General features: G+C 37.9%; 1 protein-coding gene and 1 pseudogene across 6 annotated transcripts in view; one reads left to right on the top strand and one right to left on the bottom strand.

The window, feature by feature from the left end:
• Positions 1–8,565: 8,565 nt before the first annotated feature.
• Positions 8,566–23,932, bottom strand: part of SMARCA1 (SNF2 related chromatin remodeling ATPase 1) — a 68,640-nt gene continuing 53,273 nt past the window's right edge. For 2 of the 6 annotated variants that reach the window (XM_020889682.2, XM_020889679.2), the window contains 4 exons: positions 23,786–23,904; positions 23,449–23,661; positions 10,368–10,509; positions 8,566–9,366 (listed from right to left, as the gene is read on the bottom strand). In XM_020889682.2, coding sequence (XP_020745341.2) covers positions 10,375–10,509; positions 23,449–23,661; positions 23,786–23,904 — 467 coding nt within the window. In that variant the 3' untranslated portion in view covers positions 8,566–9,366; positions 10,368–10,374. The remainder of the gene's footprint in view (positions 9,367–10,367; positions 10,510–23,448; positions 23,662–23,785; positions 23,905–23,932) is intronic. The other 4 variants (XM_020889678.2, XM_020889677.2, XM_020889681.2 and 1 more) reach the window with 3 other exon arrangements.
• LOC139033328 (poly(A) polymerase alpha pseudogene) lies at positions 16,528–18,680 on the top strand (annotated as a pseudogene).

Raw genomic sequence — 23,932 nt, forward strand, 5'->3', positions numbered from 1 at the left:
CTGCTCTTTCTTTTGGATCCCTGCCAAGCTGCCATGTGAACAAGCCCCAGCTAACCTACTGGATGATAAAGCTACCCCCATTGCCCAGGCTTACAATCAGTCAATTCCCACAACCAGAGCTATTTAGCCAGTAGCTGACCATAGATATGTGAGTAAACAGAGTCAAGACCAAAAGAACCACCCATCTGAGCCCAACCCAAACTGCCAACCAACAGAATTTTGAGTTCAAGAAATCGTTGTTTTAAGCCACTAAGTTTTAAGAGTGGCTGGTAGGAAAAGTTAACTGATGCAGAGCCTAACTAAAGTAAAACCAAACCAAGCTCAGTTACCCACAAAGCCTGAAGCTAATTCTGAATATTCTCCTTAATGTATTCAGTCCAAACCCCTGCACCCTGGGACGTACAGCCACTAGTTAACAGGTCCAGGAGGCTCAGGCATCTTGCCATGTAGTAGTAATATATCTTGCCATGCTCCAGCACCTGGCATTGTGGAAGATCTCCACATGAAGAAAATTACAGCATGCAAGTTATTCACACACAGTTTATCTTGCATTTTTAACCATAAAAGTGAATCTTTTAAAAACACGGTGTGCCCATATTTCAATTTTAGCAGTAAATGTGCATTTATAATAGCATATGAAAGCAACACTTTTTCTCCTATTATCATGACTGGCAACAGTTGCCATCTCCCAGAAGAGAAGACTCAAAATACTGTGACACTGTCACATAATGGGCCATTGTTCTCAAGGACTCAAGTTCACTGACAAACTGTCTCACCAATAATCACAAAATATGGTAAATAAGAAATCCCACTTAGGTGATACGATTCTCACAAGAAGTTGTCAGGTTTGCATTCTGTAATGGTACTTCTCGTGACATTTTGTGGTCGTCAGTGTTCCAGCCATATATCAACATTAAATCAACCACAGGCTATAGAAACAGACCTGGCTACAGAAACTGGATATCTAAGCAGTGCAAGCAGTGTCCATATTGGCCTCCAGGGGAAGGGGTTCAAGGTTCCTCTCTGATCCTCTTCCTATCCTCTTACACAAGTCATGGCAGAGTGCTCAACTGATGGGTTCAGTTCAGTTCAGTTGCTCAGCCGTGTCCAACTCTTTGCGACCCCATGGACTGCAGCACACCAGGCCTACCCTGTCCATCACCAACTCCCAGAGTTTACCCAAACTCATGTCCATTGAGTCGGTGATGCCATCTAACCATCTCATCCTCTGTTGTCCCCTTCTCCTCCTGCCTTCAATCTTTCCCAACATCAGGGTCTTTTCCAGTGAGTCAGCTCTTCGCATCAGGTGGCCAAAGTATTGGAGTTTCAGCTTCAACATCAGTCCTTCCAATGAATATTCAGGACTGATCTTTAGGATGGACTGGTTGGATCTCCTTGCAGTCCAAGGGACTCTCAAGAGTCTTCTCCAACACCACAGTTCAAAAGCATCAATTCTTCTGCACTCAGCTTTCTTTAGAGTCCAACTCTCACATCCATACATGACTACTGGAAAAACCATAGCCTTGACTAGATAGACCTTTGTTGACAAAGTAACATCTCTGCTTTTTAATATGCTGTCTAGGTTGGTCATAACTTTCCTTCCAAGGAGCAAGCATCTTTTAATTTCATGACTGCAGTCACCATCTGCAGTGATTTTGGAGCCCCCCAAAAAATAAAGTCAGCCACTGTTTCCACTGTTTCCCCATCTATTTGCCATGAAGTGCCATGATCTTAGTTTTCTGAATGTTGAGCTTTAAGCCAACTTTTTCACTCTCCTCTTTCACTTTCATCAAGGGGCTCTTTAGTTCCTCTTCACTTTCTGCCATAAGGGTGGTGATCATCTGCATATCTGAAGTTGTTGGTATTTCTCCCAGCAATCTTGATTCCAGCTTGTGCTTCCTCCAGCCCAGCGTTTCTCATGATGTACTCTGCATATAAGTTAAATAAGCAGGGTGACAATATACAGCCTTGATGTACTCCTTTTCCTATTTGGAACCAGTCTGTTGTTTCATGTCCAGTTCTAACTGTTGCTTCCTGACCTACATACAGGTTTCTCAAGAGGCAGGTCAGGCAGTCTAGTATTCCCATCTCTTTCAGAATTTTCCACAGTTTTTTGTGATCCACAGAGTCAAAGGCTTTGGCATAGTCAATTAAAGTAGAAACAGATGCTTTTCTGGAACTCTCTTGCTTTTTCGATGATCCAGCAGATGTTGGCAATTTGATCTCTGGTTCCTCTGCCTTTTCTAAAACCAGCTTGAACATCTGGAAGTTCACAGTTCACGTACAACTAATGGGTAAGATTCCTGAACACCTGTTGAACCAGTTTCTAGTGCGTGGAGCCTTAGGAATATAAACAATCCTAAATGGAAAGCCTGTTTCTGGATTCATTCCATCTGGAGCTGGTTGCTGTGAGCTTTTTTCTCATTGGAGTGGCAAATTCTGAAGTTTGATTTTCACTTACAGGAAATGCTAAGCCATTCACCCTGCTTTAGTTCTGAGTTGCAGGCTGCCTCTACCCTAAGCTGCCCTGTGAACAAGCCCAGCTCAATACAGTGCTGAACTAGGGTTTGGAGCCAATGTCGCAGTTAACAAAATGTTGCTTTGCATTGTTTTGACACTCTTTTAAGCATATGTATCCTTTGTAGAACAGCAAGAGTGGTAGGGCCAAGGCAAGATAAGGATTCCTGAGTTCCCTAGCCTACTACTACCGTAATTCCATCCGTTAATAACACCTGGACCTTACCTCCATCCCTAATGCTAACATGGTCTCGGAAGACAGCAGAAATATGTCCTAGAAACTGACATTCAGAGGGCAAGGTCCCACAGAAGAGACTGAAGTTCAGTCCTCAAACTACAGAAGCAGCACTGCTTCTGTAAACCCAAGCTATAATCTCCCATGTGTAATAGGCAGGTGTTGGTATTGGTGCAAATAATCATTTTAGGAGCTAGCCTTGTCCCTGGCTGCAAAGTATGGGAGCAGGAGTGTCTCTAACACAACCTAGGTCTCCCTACAAGAAGTGTGTGATATTTTTGGCCTATTGGATGGTTAGATCCAAATAATCATATGGCCAACTAGATGGCAGGTCCAGGGGTAAAGAGAAAATGATGAAGAGATGAAATTCTGGTGGTATCATGTGCCTTCTCTGAAGTTTTCTGAGTCCCTTCTCCATGCTACGTTCTCATGTTGACTCTGATTTGGGCATCCTCTAAATTCTAATCTATGAATTTAAAGAAAGATAAAAGGATAGAGTAACAAAAAATAACTGTTAGTGATTTGCAAGGCTTAATCAGGAAACAGTATATTCCTTGCAATGGCTTTTCTGATCAGGTATCTTCAGTGAGCATTGGCCAAGCTCCAGTCATGGCTGTGGATTTCAGAGATTTCCACTGTGGTATGCAATCATTGCAGGGAGGTAGAGATCACTAGTAGAAAAGAAGCCAGGTCTTTATTGCATGGGGAAGGTAGACTCTTGCCCTGACTTTGAGAACTGAGGTGGCCTGGACATAGTGGAAGGCCCTTTACCAGGTAGCATGATTATAGGATATTTTAAATGAACTAAAATTTCTTGTACAGGAGATAATTTGAGCTGTAGGAGTGATGGGAGGCAAACTAGGAAAGAGGGAATTAATGGAAAGAAGAAACCTTGAGATCCCAGAAACCAGGATGGATATATATGAAAGGAAAAAAGGACACAAGTACAAAGATACACCCAGATTTAATTGTAATCAGCTATCAAGAATGTAAAAAGCCACCTATCCAATATATACTGGGAAACAGTAGATGGAATACTATGCCAATATTAATAGAAAATGGGTAAATTATATTTTGGTAATGCTTTTATATGGCCAGTATAAAAACTAAATGGTGTGTGGAGACTTACAGTTGATTCTACAACAGAGACAAATAAGGTATCAATCCTAACTGATAATGACTGTCACACACCAAATACTTTAGCCAAGATGAGACCTTATTCAAAGATATTTTCTGTCTCAGATATAGCAAATAGGCTTTAGTGTCCACCACTGAAGGAGATATGTTAGTTCAAAACTGTATTAATGATGGAAGGTAGACAGTTGACAGGAATAGTACTCACCATCAACCTCCCATAGGTATATGGAGACCCTAAAAAATAGGCCACGTAATTTGATAGTCCAACACATGGACAAATCTAGTATCAAGTCACATAATTTGATAGTCCAACACATGGACAAATCTAGTATCAGATCACAGAAAGATAAGAAATTAACTAAGCATGTCTTGGGGGCAATATGGAAGGCAAGGTTGAGAGTCAAGAGAAAGATACAGCTTGAATCTGACTTAGAGTGGCCTAAATGAAAGTTCTCCCAGTGGGAAAGCAATGTATCAGGGAAGGGACAAAATAATCAGGTCACGAGAAAGACCAACAGATGGGGGGAAAAAAGCCTGTTATGACCAAGTTTCTGTAACGGCTATATGGAACAGTACAGTGAGAAAGGCCAACACTTATTCCAGTTACCTCAGTGAACCACTGCTACAGGGAAGGGGCACCAACCAGCATGGAGAATGCTTAAGAGAGACAACGGCCTGGATACCAGCTCTGGCCTTACCAAAAATTTGGGAAGCTTTTAACCTCTTCCTGGTAATTCCCAGTACCATAGCTATTGGTGAGATGAAAAAGTCTCATTTGTTAATGTAGAGAAATGAGAATCCGGTACTTTGTACCAGTGCAAAATATCCTGGGCCAGTCAAGTCACACACTGTCCACAGAGGGGTAGATCTTCTAGGAATCAACGGTATAATATCAATCATTACTCTTCTTAAACACCTAACACCTTCTTGTGAAATAACTAAGGGCTAAGAAGAGCAGGGAGAAATATCAATAACCTCAGATACACAGATGACACCACCCTTATGGCAGAAAGTGAAGAAGAACTAAAGAGCCTCTTGATGAAAGTGAAAGAGGAGAGTGAAAAAGTTGGCTTAAAACTCAACATTCAGAAAACTAAGATCATGGCATCTGGTCCCATCACTTTATGGCAAATAGATGGGGAAACAATGGAAACAGTAAGAGACTTTATTTTGGGGGGGGCTCCAAAATCACTGCAGATGGTGACTGCAGCCATGAAATTAAAAGACACTTGCTCCTTGGAAGAAAAGCTATGACCAACCTAGACAGCATATTAAAAAGCAGAGATGTTACTTTACCAACAAAGGTCCATCTAGTCAAAGCTATGATTTTTCCAGTAGTCATGTATGGATGTGAGAGTTGGACCATAAAGAAAGCTGAGCGACCGAAGAATTGATGCTTTTGAACTGTGGTGTTGGAGAAGACTCTTGCGAGTCCCTTAGACAGCAAGGATGTCCATCCTAAAGGAAATCAGTTCTGAATATTCATTGGAAGGACTGATGCTGAAGCTGAAACTCCAATACTTTGGCCACCTGATGTGAAGAACTGACTCATTTGAAAAGATCCTGATGCTGGGAAAGATTGAAGGCAGGAGGAGAAGGGGACAACAGAGGATGAGATGGTTGGATGGTATCACCAACTTGATGGACATGAGTTTGAGTAGGCTTTGGGAGTTGGTGATGGACAGGGACGCCTGGCGTGCTGAAGTTCATGGGGTCGCAAAGAGTCAGACACAACTGAGTGACTGAACTGAAGAAGAGCTACGCATACAAGGGGTTTTAATTTGGGTTTCCTCGGAAGCCGACCCTGAGACAAAGATTCTAACGCAAGCAGTTTCTTTATGAGTTGGCCCCAGGAAACAGTCAGACAGGAGTGAGGAAGTGAGAGAGGGAAATGAAAGCAGTCAGTACGGAGTTTGTTATCAACACAGCCACAACTGTGGCCGACTGGAGCTTCGTGCCATGGGTAAACTCTGGGGAACAACTTTGTTTGAAATTTGATGGCAACTGGAGCATTTCAAAAAAACACCTGGAGAAAAAGCATGCGGACCCGTCTCATCACTGACACTGGCCCAGGAATCTGAACAAGCTGCACTGGCTATGGCACCATAATAGACCACAGTGGGGAGCTTTGCCAATAATTGGGAAATAATAGAACTTTATTTGGGTGACAGTAGATATTATAGTTTCACCAGTTAGGTTTTCAAGCCAAACACCCAGCGACTAAGATAGCTGCAAAGATTCTAGTTCAGTAACCTCTCTTAACTAGATCTCATACAATGGATCTAATTTGGGAGCATACTTCACGGGAGAATGTGTAATCTGACGAGAACCCAGGTTTTCCAGACAGTGTAAGCATTTGTAGGCTGGCGAGCCAGAAGGAATTGTGTGATAAAGACTGAGAGACAAGTGACTCTGATGCAAATGAGAGACTGCTGAGCTATCTTCCTGTGATTTTAGAGTATCCAACAGATGAAGACAGATGCTTCACAAAGGCCTCTGTGGAAGCCTGGGGGTTACTGGGGAACCAGAGTCCCTGGTTCCCTCCTTGCACATTCTCCAAACAAGCAATCAGGTTAGGTCAGATTCCAGTACCATCTATTAGACCACTTTTACTGGTGGGCTGGAGCACTGTGCATCTGTCAAATTGCATCCATGAATACAGCACTCTTCCACTGCTTCTGGTCTCTGAGCAGCTGACATGGTAACTGACTATCCTGTTCTTCCAATCCAACACGGCAGTCAGGTCCAGGGTTACTAGCCCATCAGCCCACGTCTCTGGTGTGAAACAGGATTTATTTGTTGGGACTTTGAAATTTTCTATGACAGTTTAATTTCTCTGTGAAAATTGACAATCAGAGGGGTTTCCTATGGAGACTTAGGGTGTTGTGCATTTCCAGCATCATATGGTTTGGACCGTGCTATCATCTGCTTGCTCACTGTGTGGACTCCTTGGTAGGCTACATTCACCAGTGATGCTGCACATAATCTAGGAGAGCTGAATTTCCCATCTCTTGGGTCCAAGAAAGAGCCATGTGGCCAGGAAAATGGTCCCATAAAAAGAGTGGAAGAACTTACCTGCAGATTTTCTCTCCTAAAGTAGATAGCCACATACAGCTTAGTCATTAACCCCTTTGGTTTAACAGAGAAAGAACAAGTAGGGAATGTTACAGGTCCATGAAAGAAGTTCAAAGATGGTAATTGTACCTGCTCCCACCCTCCACCTTCATTTCTCCCCCAAGAAATGCTGAACTGATTGATTGGTCTGATCAGAGTCCAAGACCCTAATTGGGTTATTTTTCAGTGCACGGAAATTGTGGGTATTAATAAGACCCTCTAATGTATAATTTTCTCCATCTCAAGTGACTGGAACTTTTAATTTCATTGGAATGGAAAATTCTGAGATTTTATTTTGGATCTAAGAGCTCTGGATTGAAGTTTGGAGCAAAGCACCAGCTAGTGAAGTATGACTGCTTACTTTTGCCTCTTTTGTGAACCTTACAGAAAGGGTGGTTAAGCCAAGAACAGATTTAGATATCTCTGGGTCCCATGACCTAACATCATTGTAAACTCATCTCTTAATAGCAACCCAGTTTCATCCCAACCTCCAACAGAGTACGAGTCTCCTAATAGTGGAAACAGTAAAAATAATCCAATCAGGAGCACGGCAGTAAGAAATATGAAATCTGGACAATGAACAAAGACTTGTAAGAGTCCAGCAGACGATGGATTGTCATTCTAGAAGATCTATTCCTATGTTGCAGAACCCCAATGACAATGAGGATGTGAAAGATGCTGACTTGCACCAAGCTTTACCAGTGGTACACTAAACAGAGTTGGAGAGGAAATGCAAAAGATCTTGGGTCAGGGAGAGAGCAACTCTTTAGTCGTCCAAATTTTGTTTTTATAACAAACACCACCATCCCACATGCCCAGCTTTACTTAACTGCTATGCGTTTCACACTAGGCTCTGGTCCATTTTCCCTGTTCCCTCATAGCCTGACCTTGACTGATTAATCACACACTCACAGTTTCGTGTGACAGCCCCTGTGGCGGAGGCAGTACTGTAAGGCATTCCATTTGTGCTCCTACATTTGCCAGTCCTCTGGCAAATACACAAGACCATGTGACTAGTTTCGGACAATGAAATATAAATGGGTGTGACGTCTGTCACTTCTGGACTGAGGAAATAAAGAGCCTATGTGTGATCCTCCAGAGTCCTGTTCTACGGTGGCAGCTCAATAACCCACACGTTCTAGATGGTGCAAGTATGAACCAAGGGAGCTTCAGTCAGGCTGGAGCCTGGAGTGACTGTGTGGAGCAGACCTCCTCCCATCTCACATCCCACTGGCCTGTGTGGGATCTGTGGTGTGGCAAAGATAAAAGCTCTTGGTATACAAAAGCTTGGATACTCTGTCTCGTTAACTGAGCATACTCACATTCCTATAGAAGACCTCCCCTTTCTTCTGCATGCATGCTGCTTATTTCATACCCGCAACTGAGTTGTTAATAAATCTACGTGTTATACCCAGACTCCCCTGAACTGGCTCTATGTGACAAAAGATCAGGCACAAGTCAGCAAGCAAAGCTTTAACTTTCAACCAAATACATAGTTGTGAGCAATACAATTCAGTAAACACAACTATTTTCTACTGCACAAAACACAGGAAATAATTAAATTTCTTATAGACATTTCTTTATTATACTTTCCCACTTGAATATTTAGAGAATAATTTAAATGTAATGCATACTGACAGCAAGCACAGTATCAAATATTAGTTTTTTTTAATAATTTTCTGTTCTCACCCTTTATTCCTTTAGGAAAAAAATATTTAGATGACCTCAAAGAAACAATTATTATGCTAATCACAGTATGCAGTAACACGTACAAGCCCATACTCAATAGAAAAGAAAGCAACAAAGAAGTGAAAAAGTCTTTCTCCTCAAATCATTTTAATTCATTTTTCCACAGCCATATAAATTTAAAGTATGAAACAACAATAATACAGCTATAGAATCTAGGTTCTCTTTCAAAGCAGCGGCATATAAAACATAGAAAAGCTAAAACCTCAGCACAAGCTTCAAAAGAACAAGGACTGAGAGGATTTAGATGAAGACATGAAATACACAAAATACAGTACACAAAAATACTAGAATGCATAAAATATAAAGCTACACATTTCAGGTAGAAAGCATTGTAAAATATATAAAATATGCAAGAAATCAAAACCAAATTGATTTTTCTTAGAGTACCATGAATACACTGGAACTGGCAATTAGCATTTGAAGATGGGAACAAGAAAATAGCAGTTTCCCATTTAAAACTTTATTTCTAGGCTTTAGGATTTCACCTTCTTGACATCCTTCTTTCCAGAGCTCTCAGTAGCTGACTCTGCTTTTCTTTTCTGTGACTAAAATGGAAACAGATTTAATGTTCTGCTCCAATATGCACATTTTTAAATGGCCCAACAATGTTAAATCTAGGATGTAAATGCATCAAAAAAAAATTTTAACATGAATATTCACTTAAATGTTATACTCACAGTTAATGTTCTATATAGCCCAACAAACTATATTAACCCAATGTAAAATAACCTCCAAACATGTTTTCTTTTTAAGAAAAGACATAAAATACCCATCAAAAATAGTCGTCAAGTTTCTACTTACACATGGTACTAAAAATGTATGCTTAAAGAACTACTTAATACTTAAAATTTTCTGGGAAAAATGTTATTTATGAGTGTATTATTTTTGAAATGTTATGATAGATGCTAAAATACCATATTTCATATATTCTATGATGCACACTTATTTCCCACTTTAGCATCTCTGAAATCAGGATGCATCCTATAATTGATGACAAATCAGAGTTACTTGGCAGCAGTTTTTCTTAGTAGCACATAAATAATGCTTTGTCTTACAATAGAAGGCATCTTAGACTTGATGAAATATGGTAGTTTACTTAACCACACTCAAATAATATGTTAAAGAGTACTTGAAATTTAACTATACAAGGCAACCTGACTGAGTTAAAATTATCTTACTATTAACAGTTAACTTATTACCAAGTAAATCAAGTAAAGCTTTGCTGTCTCCTCAAAGTTCTTATTTGTATTCATAGTTCCACAAAGATCAGAAAACTTCTTTGATCAAATCAGAACTCCCAGTTTCAACCTCAGCCCCACCCCGCCCCACCCCTCTTCTACTCCCCATGACAACTTTAGTCTCAGTTCAGAGGATTTTACTTGCATTATACTTCTGCTTAAAAGTCATGAGAAATTTTTTAAAATACTGAGCCCTGTTACTAGGGAGTTCCTAACCATATACTCTACAAACAAATAGGAAACACGTGGTTGTAGTGTAATTCTTTTTCTGTCAAAAACAAATCAGCATTTCATAAAAACCAGTTTTTATAATAGGTATCACTATAGCATTAAACATAATAGAGGCATTTTAATTATGTAAAAAAAATGGGATCTACCTAAAAGTTAGGAAAATGCTGAAAATTTTACCATTGGAGTTTTAGTTGCCCGTTTCTTCTTTTCTGCTCTCTCTCTTTCCTCAATTTCCATATTTTCTTTCTCAATCAACGAAATCAGAGTATTACAGCGTCTCTGGAATTCCTGAACCAAATAAAGAAGACTTTTAATTTCTGCAACCCAGGTACAACCTTCAAAAAGTGATAATATCATTTCTGTGATAGAGAATTTCTAAGTTGGTATTCTTCAGAACAATATTCATACAGGTTATATTCCACTAAATATATGATAAGTGGATAAATATCATTCAGTGGGAGAATGAGTAAACTGTGGTACATCCATATCATAAAATACTGCTCAGCAGTAAAAAGGAAAGAACTATTGGTATATGCAGAAACCTAAATGAACCCTATCTGAGTGAAAAAAGCCAATTTCAAAAGGTTACATAGCACAGTGTTCCATTTATATAGCATTATCAAATGACAGAAGTTTAGAATGGAGAACATGTCAACGGCTGCCAGGGACTAGAAAAAAGGGATTGGGGGTGTGATTTTAAAGAGCCAGCACGAGTAAGTCTTCTGATGGTGCTAGTTACATGTACCCATGTGTGATCAAATTGTAATGAACTACACACTCGGGAGGAGGGCATGGCAACCTACTCCAGTATTCTTGCCTGGAGAATCCCATGGACAGAGGAGCCTGGCGGGCTACAGTCCATGGGTTCACAGAGTCAGATATGACTGAAGCAACTTAGCACACACACACACATGTGCACACACACCCACACACAAACATGAGTTCATCTATAACCAATGAAATCTGAATAAGCTCTTTGGATTGTACTAATGTCCATTTTCTGATTGTGACACTGTCCAGTGTTTATGGAAGATGTTGCCATCTGGGAAAACCTGGTGAAGGGTGCATGGGCCCTCCATGGACATTCCTTCACAGCTTCCTGTGAATCTATAAATATTTCAAAACAAAAAGTTAACAAAAATCACATTAAAAAAATAAGGGGATGTCCTCTTGTCAAAGTACGATTTGGAAGTACTCAGCTTACAAAAGTCAGATTTCTTTTTTACAGGGCTGCTCAGAGCCTTTAAAGTTCTAATAAGCACTGTCAACCACTAGGGTAGGAGATGGAGAAAGCAAGCAATTCCCAAAGCCATTCAATCAGCAGAAATCTCTTCTCAAAGCATACCTCGTGGGATCAAAGTTCTGAGGAAAGACTGCTGCAGTTGTTAATTCAAAGCAAACAATAGCTGGAAAGATTCCACATTAACCTTGCCACTACCTATATTTCACTGCCAGCAAATCAATGCATCCAAACTATAAACAGCTTTTATGAACATATGGTGAGCATTAAATATACGATTCATTAATATGGACACTCATATATATTAACCTTGTATACTTTGCTGTGTTTTAAAGGTAAATAACAGCTTAATATCAAAGGATAAATATCATTTTAAATGGTTTCTTTTTGCATAAGCAAAAATATCTGTTAAGATATAAAATAGCTAAATGCTCAAATAAAAATGTAGATTTATTAACAATTGAGAACTCCAACCAAAAAGTGGTCAAAGTACAAGAATAGAAAACAAAAATAATTTTAAGTGTCCAAATTTAAAAACTTTTTTCACTCAAAGACATGCAAAGTAAAACAATGATATATTTATCAAATTAGCAAAGACATGTTCATGTGTGTGTGATATGTGCATCCAGTGTTGGCAATAAGATGGTGAAATGGAAGCTCTCATTCACTGATGATGGGATGCCACTGTGAAAAAACTGTGTCCTTCCCAAATCTGTAAGTTTAAGCCTTAACACCCCCACAGTGTGGTTGTGTTTGGAGAGCAGGCCTTTAAAAGGAAGTAATTAAGGTTAACCAAAGTCATAACGGTTGAGTCCTTCCATGTAAGGACACAGGAAGAAGACATCATCTACAAGCCAGGGAGAAAGGCCTCACCAGAAACCAACCCGCCTGGAGCCAAAGCCATGAGAAATTGTCACCTCATGTGGGTACTGTGTTATGGCAGCCCAAGCAGACTAAAATACTATCTTTCTAGAAATAAAATTGGAAATATCAATGATGTATCCTAAAAATTTCATGTTTTTGAATGAATAATTCCACTTCTAGATGCTTAACGTAAGGAAATAAGAGATGTACACAAAGATTTACAAAACAATATTTAGAGCAGTGTGCTTTTTAGCAGAGAAATCCTGGGAACTAAATTTTTGCTAATTTTGAAATTATGATATACATATAAATACATCTCACTATATACACACATACACAATAGAAATAGCTGAGAGAGAACTATGTGCAGAGTTACTGGTGGTTAACAGAAGCTACTTCTGAATATAGAACCAATGGGAACTTTTATTTTTTTCTTTATACTAGCATGTATTTTCTAAATTTTTTGTAATGAACACTGCAATCTGTAACATTTTTTAAAAGTGGCAGATTTTTTAAATACAGTTTTCTCTTTCCAAATAAAAGCTAGAAAAATGGCACACAGAAATATTATCAACTATCCAAGCAGTTTCTACTCTGTAAAGAAGGCAGAAAACCAAAGACAGTCCAGCCAGAAAAAAAATTCTTCATTAACAAATTATTGTTTAACTATTAAAAATAATCATCCTCAATTACTCAAGGTTAAATAATTTAGGAAAAATAACATTGGAATTTTCCTTACTTACCAAAACAATAGCAGTATCTTTAATATGCAGACCAAACACTCTTCATAGCTTCATTCAATACCACACATACAAATTAAACAGCATGTTATTCAATTTATCTATTATAGAAAGGGCTAAGTTGACCCTGATGAGATTTGATTGTTGGTTTCTAGGGAGACTAGATAGAGTCTTTATGTGAAGCTGATTCTTGAATCATTAAGCTATACCCTCTGGCTATTATTATTCTCAATAAGTAATAGTTGCCTGTGACTGCAGATATCTTTAGATACATATTCATGGTTCATATGGGTGATTCAGGAAAAAACTAATACTTTTGAGACAGTTTCATATGCAAGGAAGTAGACTATCTCAAGATGATTATAAATAGACTGTATAATAAGTTCTTACCTTCATTCCTTTTAACCTGTCACTAACTACAGACAAAAAAATAATCTAACTCTCTGGAGAAAGGCATCAAGGAATGAGTGAGTCTAGATGCTACCTTCCTAGCGTAGGTAATGCCACTTCCTCTAAAGATACCAACCCCATCTTTTATTCACATGCTTAAAGACTGCCTAACTAAGCAGATGGTATCATAAACAGAACACTAGCCAACACCAGAAATTACAAATAAAGAGGCCAGATTACCAATAAAACAGTGATTCGCTTTTTGAATAACTAAATGACAACAAAATGAGTCTGAGAAATTTTATGATGTCTAAAGCAATTTTATCTTATATAATTTCTTCTTTCACATACATGTTCCCCCTATATTGTTTTACCTTTTATCTTTCTATTTTCCGTGGGGTTACAGGGAGTGGTTCACATGGTATCAAACTGTTTCCACAGTTCTGTAGTCTAATTATCTCTTTCTTTCACGATTTCCCCACACTGGATTTAGGAATGAAATTGAAGGGAGAAAAACAGCACACAAGAGGAAGACAGGAGACACAAAAACAAGAAAGACAACAGAACAAAGTAGGAAAATGACAAATGGAAAACTGTTGTGCAGTGTTAATAGCTGTGGCCAAAGGGGGGAAAAAAGTACTTTGTGTTCACACACGCTCAGGAAATGCTAGGTTTTTAAAAGGTTAAACAAATTTTGTCATGGCAGGACTTCACAGAGCTTTTAGCAGTCTAATGTAGATTGCAAGGGTCAAGGGCAGGATTCAGAACCTTGTTTTGCATATTGTATATTTGCAAATCCTGGAACAATGTTTGGTAGAAACCAACTTGGGAAATGCTGTGCAGGGCAAGAGTGATGGAGAAGACTAAGTTTGAATCAAAATACAAAGAACCTAGGAGCTAAAAACAAAGAACTAAGCAATTTTACTTAATTCAGTTGACAAAAGGATCTCACTGATGACTTTTAAGCAGGAGGAGTCATGTAATCAAAGGTATATGATGTACTCTGAAATCTTCCCCTGATACAGAGTCTCAATAGGGGGAGCTCATAAAATTACACTCTCAATATTGAAAAGGACCTTTAAAAATCACTCAAGTTGATGCTGAATTTCTTCTATGAGGTCCTTGCTAATTATCTGTCCAGCCTGTCCGAATTCTTCCAATGATGGGGTACTCATTACCTCACAAGATTGCCTAGCCCACCTCTGAATAAGTTTAAAATATTCCCTTATCCAAAGCTACCATGTGCTACCTTATTTCCAACAATTGGTTCTAGGTCTAACCTTTGTAGTCAGATTGAACAAGCTGATTCCCTCTTCTGTATGACAGTCTTTCAAATATTACAAGGCAGCTCTCATGCCTCCATCACAATCACCACAATCACCACCAGACCTGCCAAACATCTCTCCTTTAGGGTCAACAGGCTCCCCCTTTACCCATCCTTCATTTAACATGTTTCCTGAAGGACTGTATAATGCTTATGTCTACCTTGGTTGTATTATTTCTTTCCTTCAAGTTTTCTTACACATTCTTTAAATCAGGGGTCAGCACATCTTTTCTGGTCGGCTCGGCAGACCACACGGTCTCTGTCACAACTACTTGGCTTTGCCACTGCAGCATGAAGGCGTGTGGCTGGGTTCCAACAAAACTGTACAGACACTAAAATCTGAACTTTGTACAATTTTCACATGTCACAAAACAGCCTTCTTTTGATTTTCTTTCAACCATTTGAAAATGTAAAAATCATTCTTGGCTTGCAGGCTGTACAAAAATAGGTAAAGGGCTGTAGTTTGCCAACCCCTGGTTTAAACTAGACTTTAGATTGACTTTAAGCAAACTGTCTGCCTTGGTTTTCCATGTCTTTTTAATGGTTTATGATTCTGTTCAATGCAAAGTCACCCAAGTCCCAACTTCTGAGTACTAGGACATGGATCTCTACCTTTATTTAATAAATGATGGGATGTCTGCAGTAAGTGGCGCTGCCCTGTACTGTGTGGTGAATATCAATCACGCCACGCACCAAGTTCAAACATCCTTTGCCCCAATACTCAGCTTCAAAGCATCAATTCAAAAGGCACAGAAAGCATCAGTAGACTTGAAGTGACTTATTGAAAGAGATTAAAGAGACTCCACATTACATTTCCTATGTACTAAAATCCTAGACACTAAGCCTGCCTAAGTCTGAATGACAGAAGGTCGGTGCCCGCTATTGGTTCAAAGTCAAAAGCAGGTGAATGAGCAGGAGCAAAAAAAATAAATAAATTGCACTCCACACTGGTGCCTCAAAATTTGTAGGTAGTTCCATAAAGTCAGAATTTTCTTCTATAGTTCTTAGTAAAACGAAACTGGGAGGTTTTTTCTCCTTTGCTGTTTTGTAAACTCCCTGTACTTTACCTTCAGAATCAACACCTTCAACTATATATTCTGCGGTATATTTCCCAGGTTCTTTGTCACCTGGGAACCCCTCTCATACTAACAAAAAGCAATGGCATTCTATGCTAGAATCTCAGGGCTCAAGCACACTGGCCATTAGATGGGAGTTATATACTCTAATAATAATAATATAAAAATATCTTATATTTCTTAAGCAAGTATCAAATGTTATGACAGTTTTACCCAATTGCTGCTACTTAAACATCGTTATTTGTAAAATGTCATGTCACTTCCTCACAGGCTAGCTGATGCTGCTATTTAGTCGCTACCTAACTGTTTGCAACCCCATGGACTGTAGCCCACCAGACTTCTCTGCCCATGGGGTTTCCCAGGCAAGAATACTGGAGTGGGTTGCCAGGATAGCACATAAGCATAAATACGGAAAACAAACTCCTGTTAGTCATGTATCATATTTCAGATTGTTAGAACAATTCAGTCTTAAATCAAACACTACAGTTACTAATAAAACACATGATGTTTACAACTGGCTATTCAAACCGAAGCTGCAGGGATTATAGCCAACTAAAGTCCATCATTAGAGAAAGGTAGATGAAAAGAAAAGAAAGGAAGAGGAAAAAAGAACTCAAACCCATTGCTACATTTCTTCACATTCTACCCAAACGTGACCCAATGATAGGGTCTATGAGACAGAAGCCAACTGCAGAACCAAAGTTCCATGCTCATTCATTCACTGAATGCCCACTTTGTGCAAGGTATTATGCTGGTACCTTTAGATGTAACCATTTGCTCTTGAAGGTTAAGACAGCAGTAGTAAAAAAAATGACTCTGGGGCAGATGGTAATATATTAGCCAAGGCCGGGGGGCGGGGGGGGGGGCGGAAGAAGAGGAACAGAGAAGAGAGAGAGATAGAAATTTGGGAATTATCAGCCTATATGGGAGTTGAGGTAGATGTTTGCCCATTTCCCCAGAGCAGTATTTCTATACAGTAAATCTGACCATGTCACCGCCCTCTTAAAATCTTTCAATGATTCCCCATTTCCTATGGAGCAGTGATCAAAGTTCAACAGGGCCCCTGGTCATTTGGCTGCCAGCTCTTTCCTCATCTTCCGGGACTTTCCTACTCACACCCCAGTACACCAACCTCCTTGCAGTTTGTGAATATGCTGTGTTTGTTTCTACCTTTGCACATGCCATTTTCATAGTCCCAGGGCCAATCCCTGCCTGGTCTTTCAAGGCTCATTTCCAAGAAGGATCTCTTCTGTGAAGCCATTCCTCTGACCTAACCCTTAAGGCAAAGTTAAGACTCCTACTGTACACACTTCTATATAGGATCCTTTTGAAAATTAAGGCTGAAGAGGACATTTTAGTCTTTCAAGCACATGGGGAAATAATATATAGCTATAAGCATAAATATATTTTAACAATTCTAGAGTCAAGAACTCATCAATAATTTTATATTTTACCAATTTTTTGAATAATGTATTAATTCAAATTCTCACATTTCATTAAGAAATTAATGCTCTGGATCATGCCCAGAGTGGCGGTTGCGGGGGGGGGGTGGGGGTGGGGGGGGCAGTGACTGGGCGGTGCCGGCGCAGCAGACATGCCATTTCCAGTTCACAACACAGGGATCACAGCAAACACAGCCTGCCACAGAAGCACTATGGCATTACTTCTCCCATCAGCTTAGCAGCGCCCAAGGAGACTGACTGCCTGCTCACACAGAAGCTAGTTGAGACTCTGAAGCCCTTTGGGGTTTTTGAAGAGGAAGAGGAACTGCAGCGCAGGATTTTAATTTTGGGAAAATTAAATAACCTGGTAAAAGAGTGGATACGAGAAATCAGTGAAAGCAAGAATCTTCCACAATCTGTAATTGAAAATGTTGGTGGGAAAATTTTTACATTTGGATCTTATAGATTAGGAGTACATACAAAAGGTGCTGATATTGATGCATTGTGTGTTGCACCAAGACATGTTGATCGAAGTGATTTTTTCACCTCCTTCTATGATAAGTTGAAATTACAGGAAGAAGTAAAAGATTTAAGAGCTGTTGAAGAGGCATTTGTACCAGTTATCAAACTGTGTTTTGATGGGATAGAGATTGATATTTTGTTTGCAAGATTAGCACTGCAGACTATTCCAGAAGACTTGGACTTAAGAGATGACAGTCTGCTTAAAAATTTAGATATAAGATGTATAAGAAGTCTTAACGGTTGCAGGGTAACCGATGAAATTTTACATCTAGTACCAAACATTGACAACTTCAGGTTAACCCTGAGAGCTATCAAACTGTGGGCCAAACGCCACAACATCTATTCCAATATATTAGGTTTCCTCGGTGGTGTTTCCTGGGCTATGCTAGTAGCAAGAACTTGCCAGCTTTATCCAAATGCAATAGCATCAACTCTTGTACATAAATTTTTCTTGGTATTTTCTAAATGGGAATGGCCAAATCCAGTCCTATTGAAACAGCCTGAAGAATGCAATCTTAATTTGCCTGTATGGGACCCAAGGGTTAGTGTATTATTTTTTCCCCTACAAATTCGCACTGTGCAATGACGAGTAGAAGCCATCTGCGTAAACTGAGGGAGACTTCCCATTCTGTTACGTATGAGTGGACATGTTCGTGTCACACTTCGTTTTTAATCTCAGCTAGAATTGTCCTCTGGTGTGAGAAGCATAATTATGTACCCTGGAAACCACATTTAATTGTATGTAGTTTATAATATCAAGGTCACTAACAATTTATATATAGAACTACCTTGTAAGTCAAAGTTGTGTGGGCATTTGTGCTTAAAAAAATAATAATAAAAAGGATACTAAAAAAAAAAAAAGTAATGCTCTAAGATACCAATATTAGCTGTTATCACACAATTAAGTACTAGTACATAAAATGAAAAATCATGAGTGGCCTTCCTTAAAAAATTTCCTAGTCTATACTGCATAAGCAACAAACAAAAGTGTCATTGTGACTACAGAATAGCTTGGAAATTTTTTAACTTGACTTCTGTTTTTCTAAAGTATACATAAAGAAAACTCTTCTCTGACTGGACAGATAATTTATCAAATATCCTGTGCTGAACTAATAACTTAGTTAATGTTTACTATCACAGATAAACCTACACAAAGGGAAGCAAGCTCATAAAAAGCTATAGCAATATTTTCTAAAAATTCTTTTTTCTCCTACAACTCTAATGAGGAATGTCATGTTCTTAATTTTAAATAAGGAACACTTTCATTAATAATAAAACTGTGATTTGAAAACAAACAGCAATAACATGAAATTTTTATTACATTGTACAACAGTGTGTGATTCTCTGAAACACTACCTTAAAAATTCATTTGAATTACCACAAAAGGCAAGGCAATTGTAATCACTAATTATTAATACTTTCATTCAACTCTAAAGTCCATGGCCACAGGATATGCACACGGAGCTTCTTGAGAGTCTAGGAGAGGAAAGAAAAAACTCCCTAGAGTCTAAAAATTACAAATATTTTTTGGCTAAAACGAAAAGTCAGAGCAACCTTGCCAAGGAAGCATAGTCGCTATATCAAGAAATGTTCTTTATTTCAGACAGCCAAATTCTGCTTTTTATCCTTTGAGTACTTCAAAGAACCTAAGCAGGAGCAAGGACTTACTAATTAAACTCTGGATACTTTCAATATGTCCTTTCCAGTAAACTGACTAATGTGCTAGATCTTTTAGACTTCTCAGATTCTTTTCAAATCTCCCAGTCATGTCAGTCTGTCACTAAATGAATGAAGACAGTGCCCTGAAATTCATTCAGTAAAAGGAATTAATGAGACACTGTTGATAAAGGGATTGGCAACCTTATAGTATAAAAGGTACTATTCAAAGTATTATCTTTTCTTCTGATAGTCATCTGGCAAAGATACTTTTAATTCTGATAGTTTTAAATGTCCTAAGACTAAGACCTCATTATAATACATTTTTTTCTTAGAAGGAAAATGGTTAAGGCAATTCATATGCTCTGAGCTTAAAAATCTAAATTGATCATATCCTTCCTACTTGTTTATGTAGTTCAATAGAGACTGATTACTTACTTAAAGACCACAAAATTTCTCAGAGAAAGAAATCACCATCTTTTTAGCACAGAGAAATGGAACTAAAACTCATTTTCTCTTTTGTACAGCCAGCATTTTTAAACGGAAAAGAGCCTCAAAGAAATTTTCAACCTTTAGCTGAAGGCTTTCAAAATGTGGCATATTCAGAAGTGAAGGTTCATGCCTTTAAGCATTTTAAGACTGTTAGTTAAGTCAGAAGCCATGAATTCAATAGTTTGAGATCTCTGAATAAAATATAACTACCAAAGTTTCTATTTTTTTCTAAGTATTTCACACTATTTATTGCTGTCTCTGGAAAAGTAATCTTTAAGCAAGATTGTTTTTAAAGACAGCTTCTTTAGTAAGCTAAGTTTAAGGTTTAATCATTAATAAAATGTTAATTTGAACACAGTGACACACTCACATAATGAATCAAGTTATATCCTCTGTATTTTGGGGTTTTTCAATGAAGTAAATTATTTTAATTTTGGAAATCCAACTGCCTCCTTCAAGAGGGAAGTTTCACTTCCTAGATTGTGAATGATCCACTATACAAGACCAATCATTTAAAATGAGGCGAAAAGAGATCATCTAGAAATAACAGTAATCCATTTTTTAATTCCCTAATGATTTATATTATCATGAAATATTCTAAAAAGATGGTCTAAATAGTCTAAATCCAGAAACATACATAAAAATTACCCATTAACTAGGAAGGAAATGATATGCTGGAAAATTTAACAAAAACTCTGGATTAAAATATTTACTATGAAATAAGCTACTATGTTTTTAAAGATTCTTTAGAAATCATAAATTCCACCTTCCAGAACATAATTAAGGACAGAATTGTCTTTGTTTTTAACAGACAAAATAAAAGTTTCATTTTTCAGTCACGTATGTAGTTAATATCTACTCTTTGAAAAACATACATTAGAGATTTAAACCTCTTGGTAAAGAAAGATGTGAATGTTTTGTAGAAAGATGGAGGAAAAGATTCTTTACAAGGGAGTTCAGAGACATCTAGTGGTCGTTAACAATACACTTGGTTTTTTCCTGGAAAATGAAATAAGGTTACATAGTTCTACAGTCATGTTCATATTACAAATAATATAAGATTTTCCCTGCACTTCTGAATCTGTTTCACCCTACTGCTTTAGCTTAATGTTTCCAGAAACTGAAAACAGCATTAAACTCAACCTTTAAAAAGTAGTAAAATATCACTGAAATAATACACAAAACTCTGCAAATGTTCCATCATATAAAAGGGCATGTATGATCTAAAACATAATTCAACAAATGCAGGTGGGCATTTGTTTTTTACAAGCTGTTAATGCTGCTGTAAATTAGATCACCATATGCATAAAACCCCAAATGGCTAAAAATTTTTAATGCCTGGCTTCTGAAAGGAGTTCTCTGCTAAACATGGTCATAGATCCACCAAGCTAGAAGGCACCTTAAAAGGCCAACAAGCTTACTGCCAAAGTCTTCAGACTGTCAAAATAGAATTTAATTTTCAAAGCTAATAGAAAAGCTATTCTACACTGTTCTTCAATAGTCTATTTCAACAATCCAAAGAACTTGTCAAATAACTCTTCCCTCCAACATCAGTCCTTCATGCTACAGATTAATCCTCATCTTTTTTATTCTTTCCTCAGTTATTTCTACTGTGTATTATTAACATTTATACCTCTTCCTATTCTTTTATACAAGTACAGCACTTTACATTCATCCCTATTACTGTCATGTAGCAAGGGAGATTCAATCAATTCATCATTACAATTTCTCTAGTTCCTTTTGTATTCTGGCTTGATCCAAAGCATTTGCTACCTCTCTCAGTATTATGTATTCCACAAACTTGATAGACACAGTCTAATAACAATCCAGGAACACTCTAAATTTGTGTTAAAGTTTTAACACAAAATATCTGATTTATAAAGCATCCACCAAAATTAGCCTTCAATATAGCAACTTAGACTTTTCTTTTCTTTTTATTCAATTTGAACTGAGAATATAAAATGGGTCAGACAAAATATTAAGCATTGCTTCACATCTCTATGAACTTTTGGCCAAGAAAACATTTATGATAGAAACTAAAGAAAAATGTCCATTGTTTGGATTGTTGGTTTCTGGCTACTTTTAATGTTTCATTGTTATTGTTCAGTCACTCAGTCGTGTCCAACTCTTTTAGGCTATATGAATCTATTTTTGTCTTAATTACCTCAACTAACAAAAGACTGACACTGCCAAGATTAAAACATGTTGCATTTATTTCCGGCTTCCCTGATAGCTCAGTTGGTAAAGAATCCACCTGCAATGCAGGAGACCCCGGTTCGATTCCTGGGTCAGGAAGATCTGCTGGAGAAGGGATAGGCTACCCACTCCAGTATTCTGGCCTGGAGAATTCCATGGACTGTATAGTTCATGGGGGGTCACAAAGAGTCAAACACGACTCTTTCCATACCAGCATTTACTTCCATACCAGCAAGAACACTGCTAAGCGGCATTAGGATTTAATAGAAACACAATTCATGTCAGAAAGTAACAGGAAATTACATCAAGCTAAAATAAAATCTCTTAATTATTCAGTTTCATGATATTCTTACAAAAACTCAGGCAACAATTACTTCTCATTAAAAATAAATTCTTAAGTTATTCACACAGTCTCAAATATCACCTGCCTCAATACAAAGGGGAAACTACCTTTACAGTGGAGAGCTCTGATGGCCACCAATAAACCCGGTAATCAAACTCACCATCACCAAGAGTGTGACAACCTGACATAATGAGCCTCCTGATGTGATATAATACACTTCACTTAGGCAGGCTGTTGCCAAAAATGCTTAACCTAAATCTAACTGTGAGCAAACAATGAGATACATATTGGGCATTCTACAAAGTGAGCCTGGGTACCTTACAAAAGTCACTGTTGTAAAAAACAAAAGTTGTAGATTGAAGAGACTAAAGAGACTCAACCAAATGCGATATGTGAACTGTGACTGGCTCATCAATTTAAAACAACAGCTGTGAGAGATACTTTGGGGACAAGTGGAAAATTTTGTACATGGACTGTATACTAGATGATACTACTGAATCAATGTTAACATTTTCAGGTAGGATGATGGTATTGTGCTCATGGAGGAAAATATTTTTATTTAAGAGATAAACACTTATTCTTAGGAGATAAATACTGAAGTATTTAGAGGTGAACACATGTTGTCTGTGACCTACTTTCAAATGGTTCAGAAACATAGATCTGTATATTAATAAATAGAAAATACAGATCTAGATTTCTGAATATAGCTGTTTCTGAATTCCTGAGTATAATATATAGATTCTATTTGTATAGATAGATTCTATGTATGTAAGTATATACACACACACATATACATATATATACACATACGCATACACTAGTAAGAAGAGAAAGCCAATGTGGCAAATGTCAACAATTACAGAATCTAAGTGAAGGATATGTGACGTTTGAAATTTTTCAAAATAAAAAGTAGGAGGAAATAAGCAAGAAAGGAATACATACCATGGCAGTTCTAGACTTGATAAACCAGTCAAATCTAAACTGAGGAGCATTCCGAACACACTGCCTCAATTCTTCATACACGTTTTCTCTATCAAAGCCCATTTTGTGTAACATACATATCAGGAATCTATCTTCTTCCTCAGTATAGTTCTTTCCTTTGCTAGTTCCATACTGAATACGTAACTGATGAAATGGAGCCTTGTATCTTGCAATCTATAGATTTAAACAGAATAGTGCTTCTAACTAAATGTGCAGTAATAATAAGTCAAAGCCAACCACCATTTAATCATCAATTGAAACAATCTATTGGTAATTTGACAATTAGGAAATATAGTACTTTAGCATCCAGGGCTTTCTTGATACTAATCCTTCGTTGAATTCTTGCTTCTCCACGTTCAATTTGAGCCATAATTTTCTCAATGTCCTGTAATTCATTGCAACGCTCCCAAAACACAGCTGAAAAAAACAAGAGTTATTATTTCAC

This window comes from Odocoileus virginianus, unplaced genomic scaffold, assembly GCF_023699985.2.
Source record: "Odocoileus virginianus isolate 20LAN1187 ecotype Illinois unplaced genomic scaffold, Ovbor_1.2 Unplaced_Scaffold_2, whole genome shotgun sequence".
Taxonomy (NCBI): domain Eukaryota; kingdom Metazoa; phylum Chordata; class Mammalia; order Artiodactyla; family Cervidae; genus Odocoileus; species Odocoileus virginianus.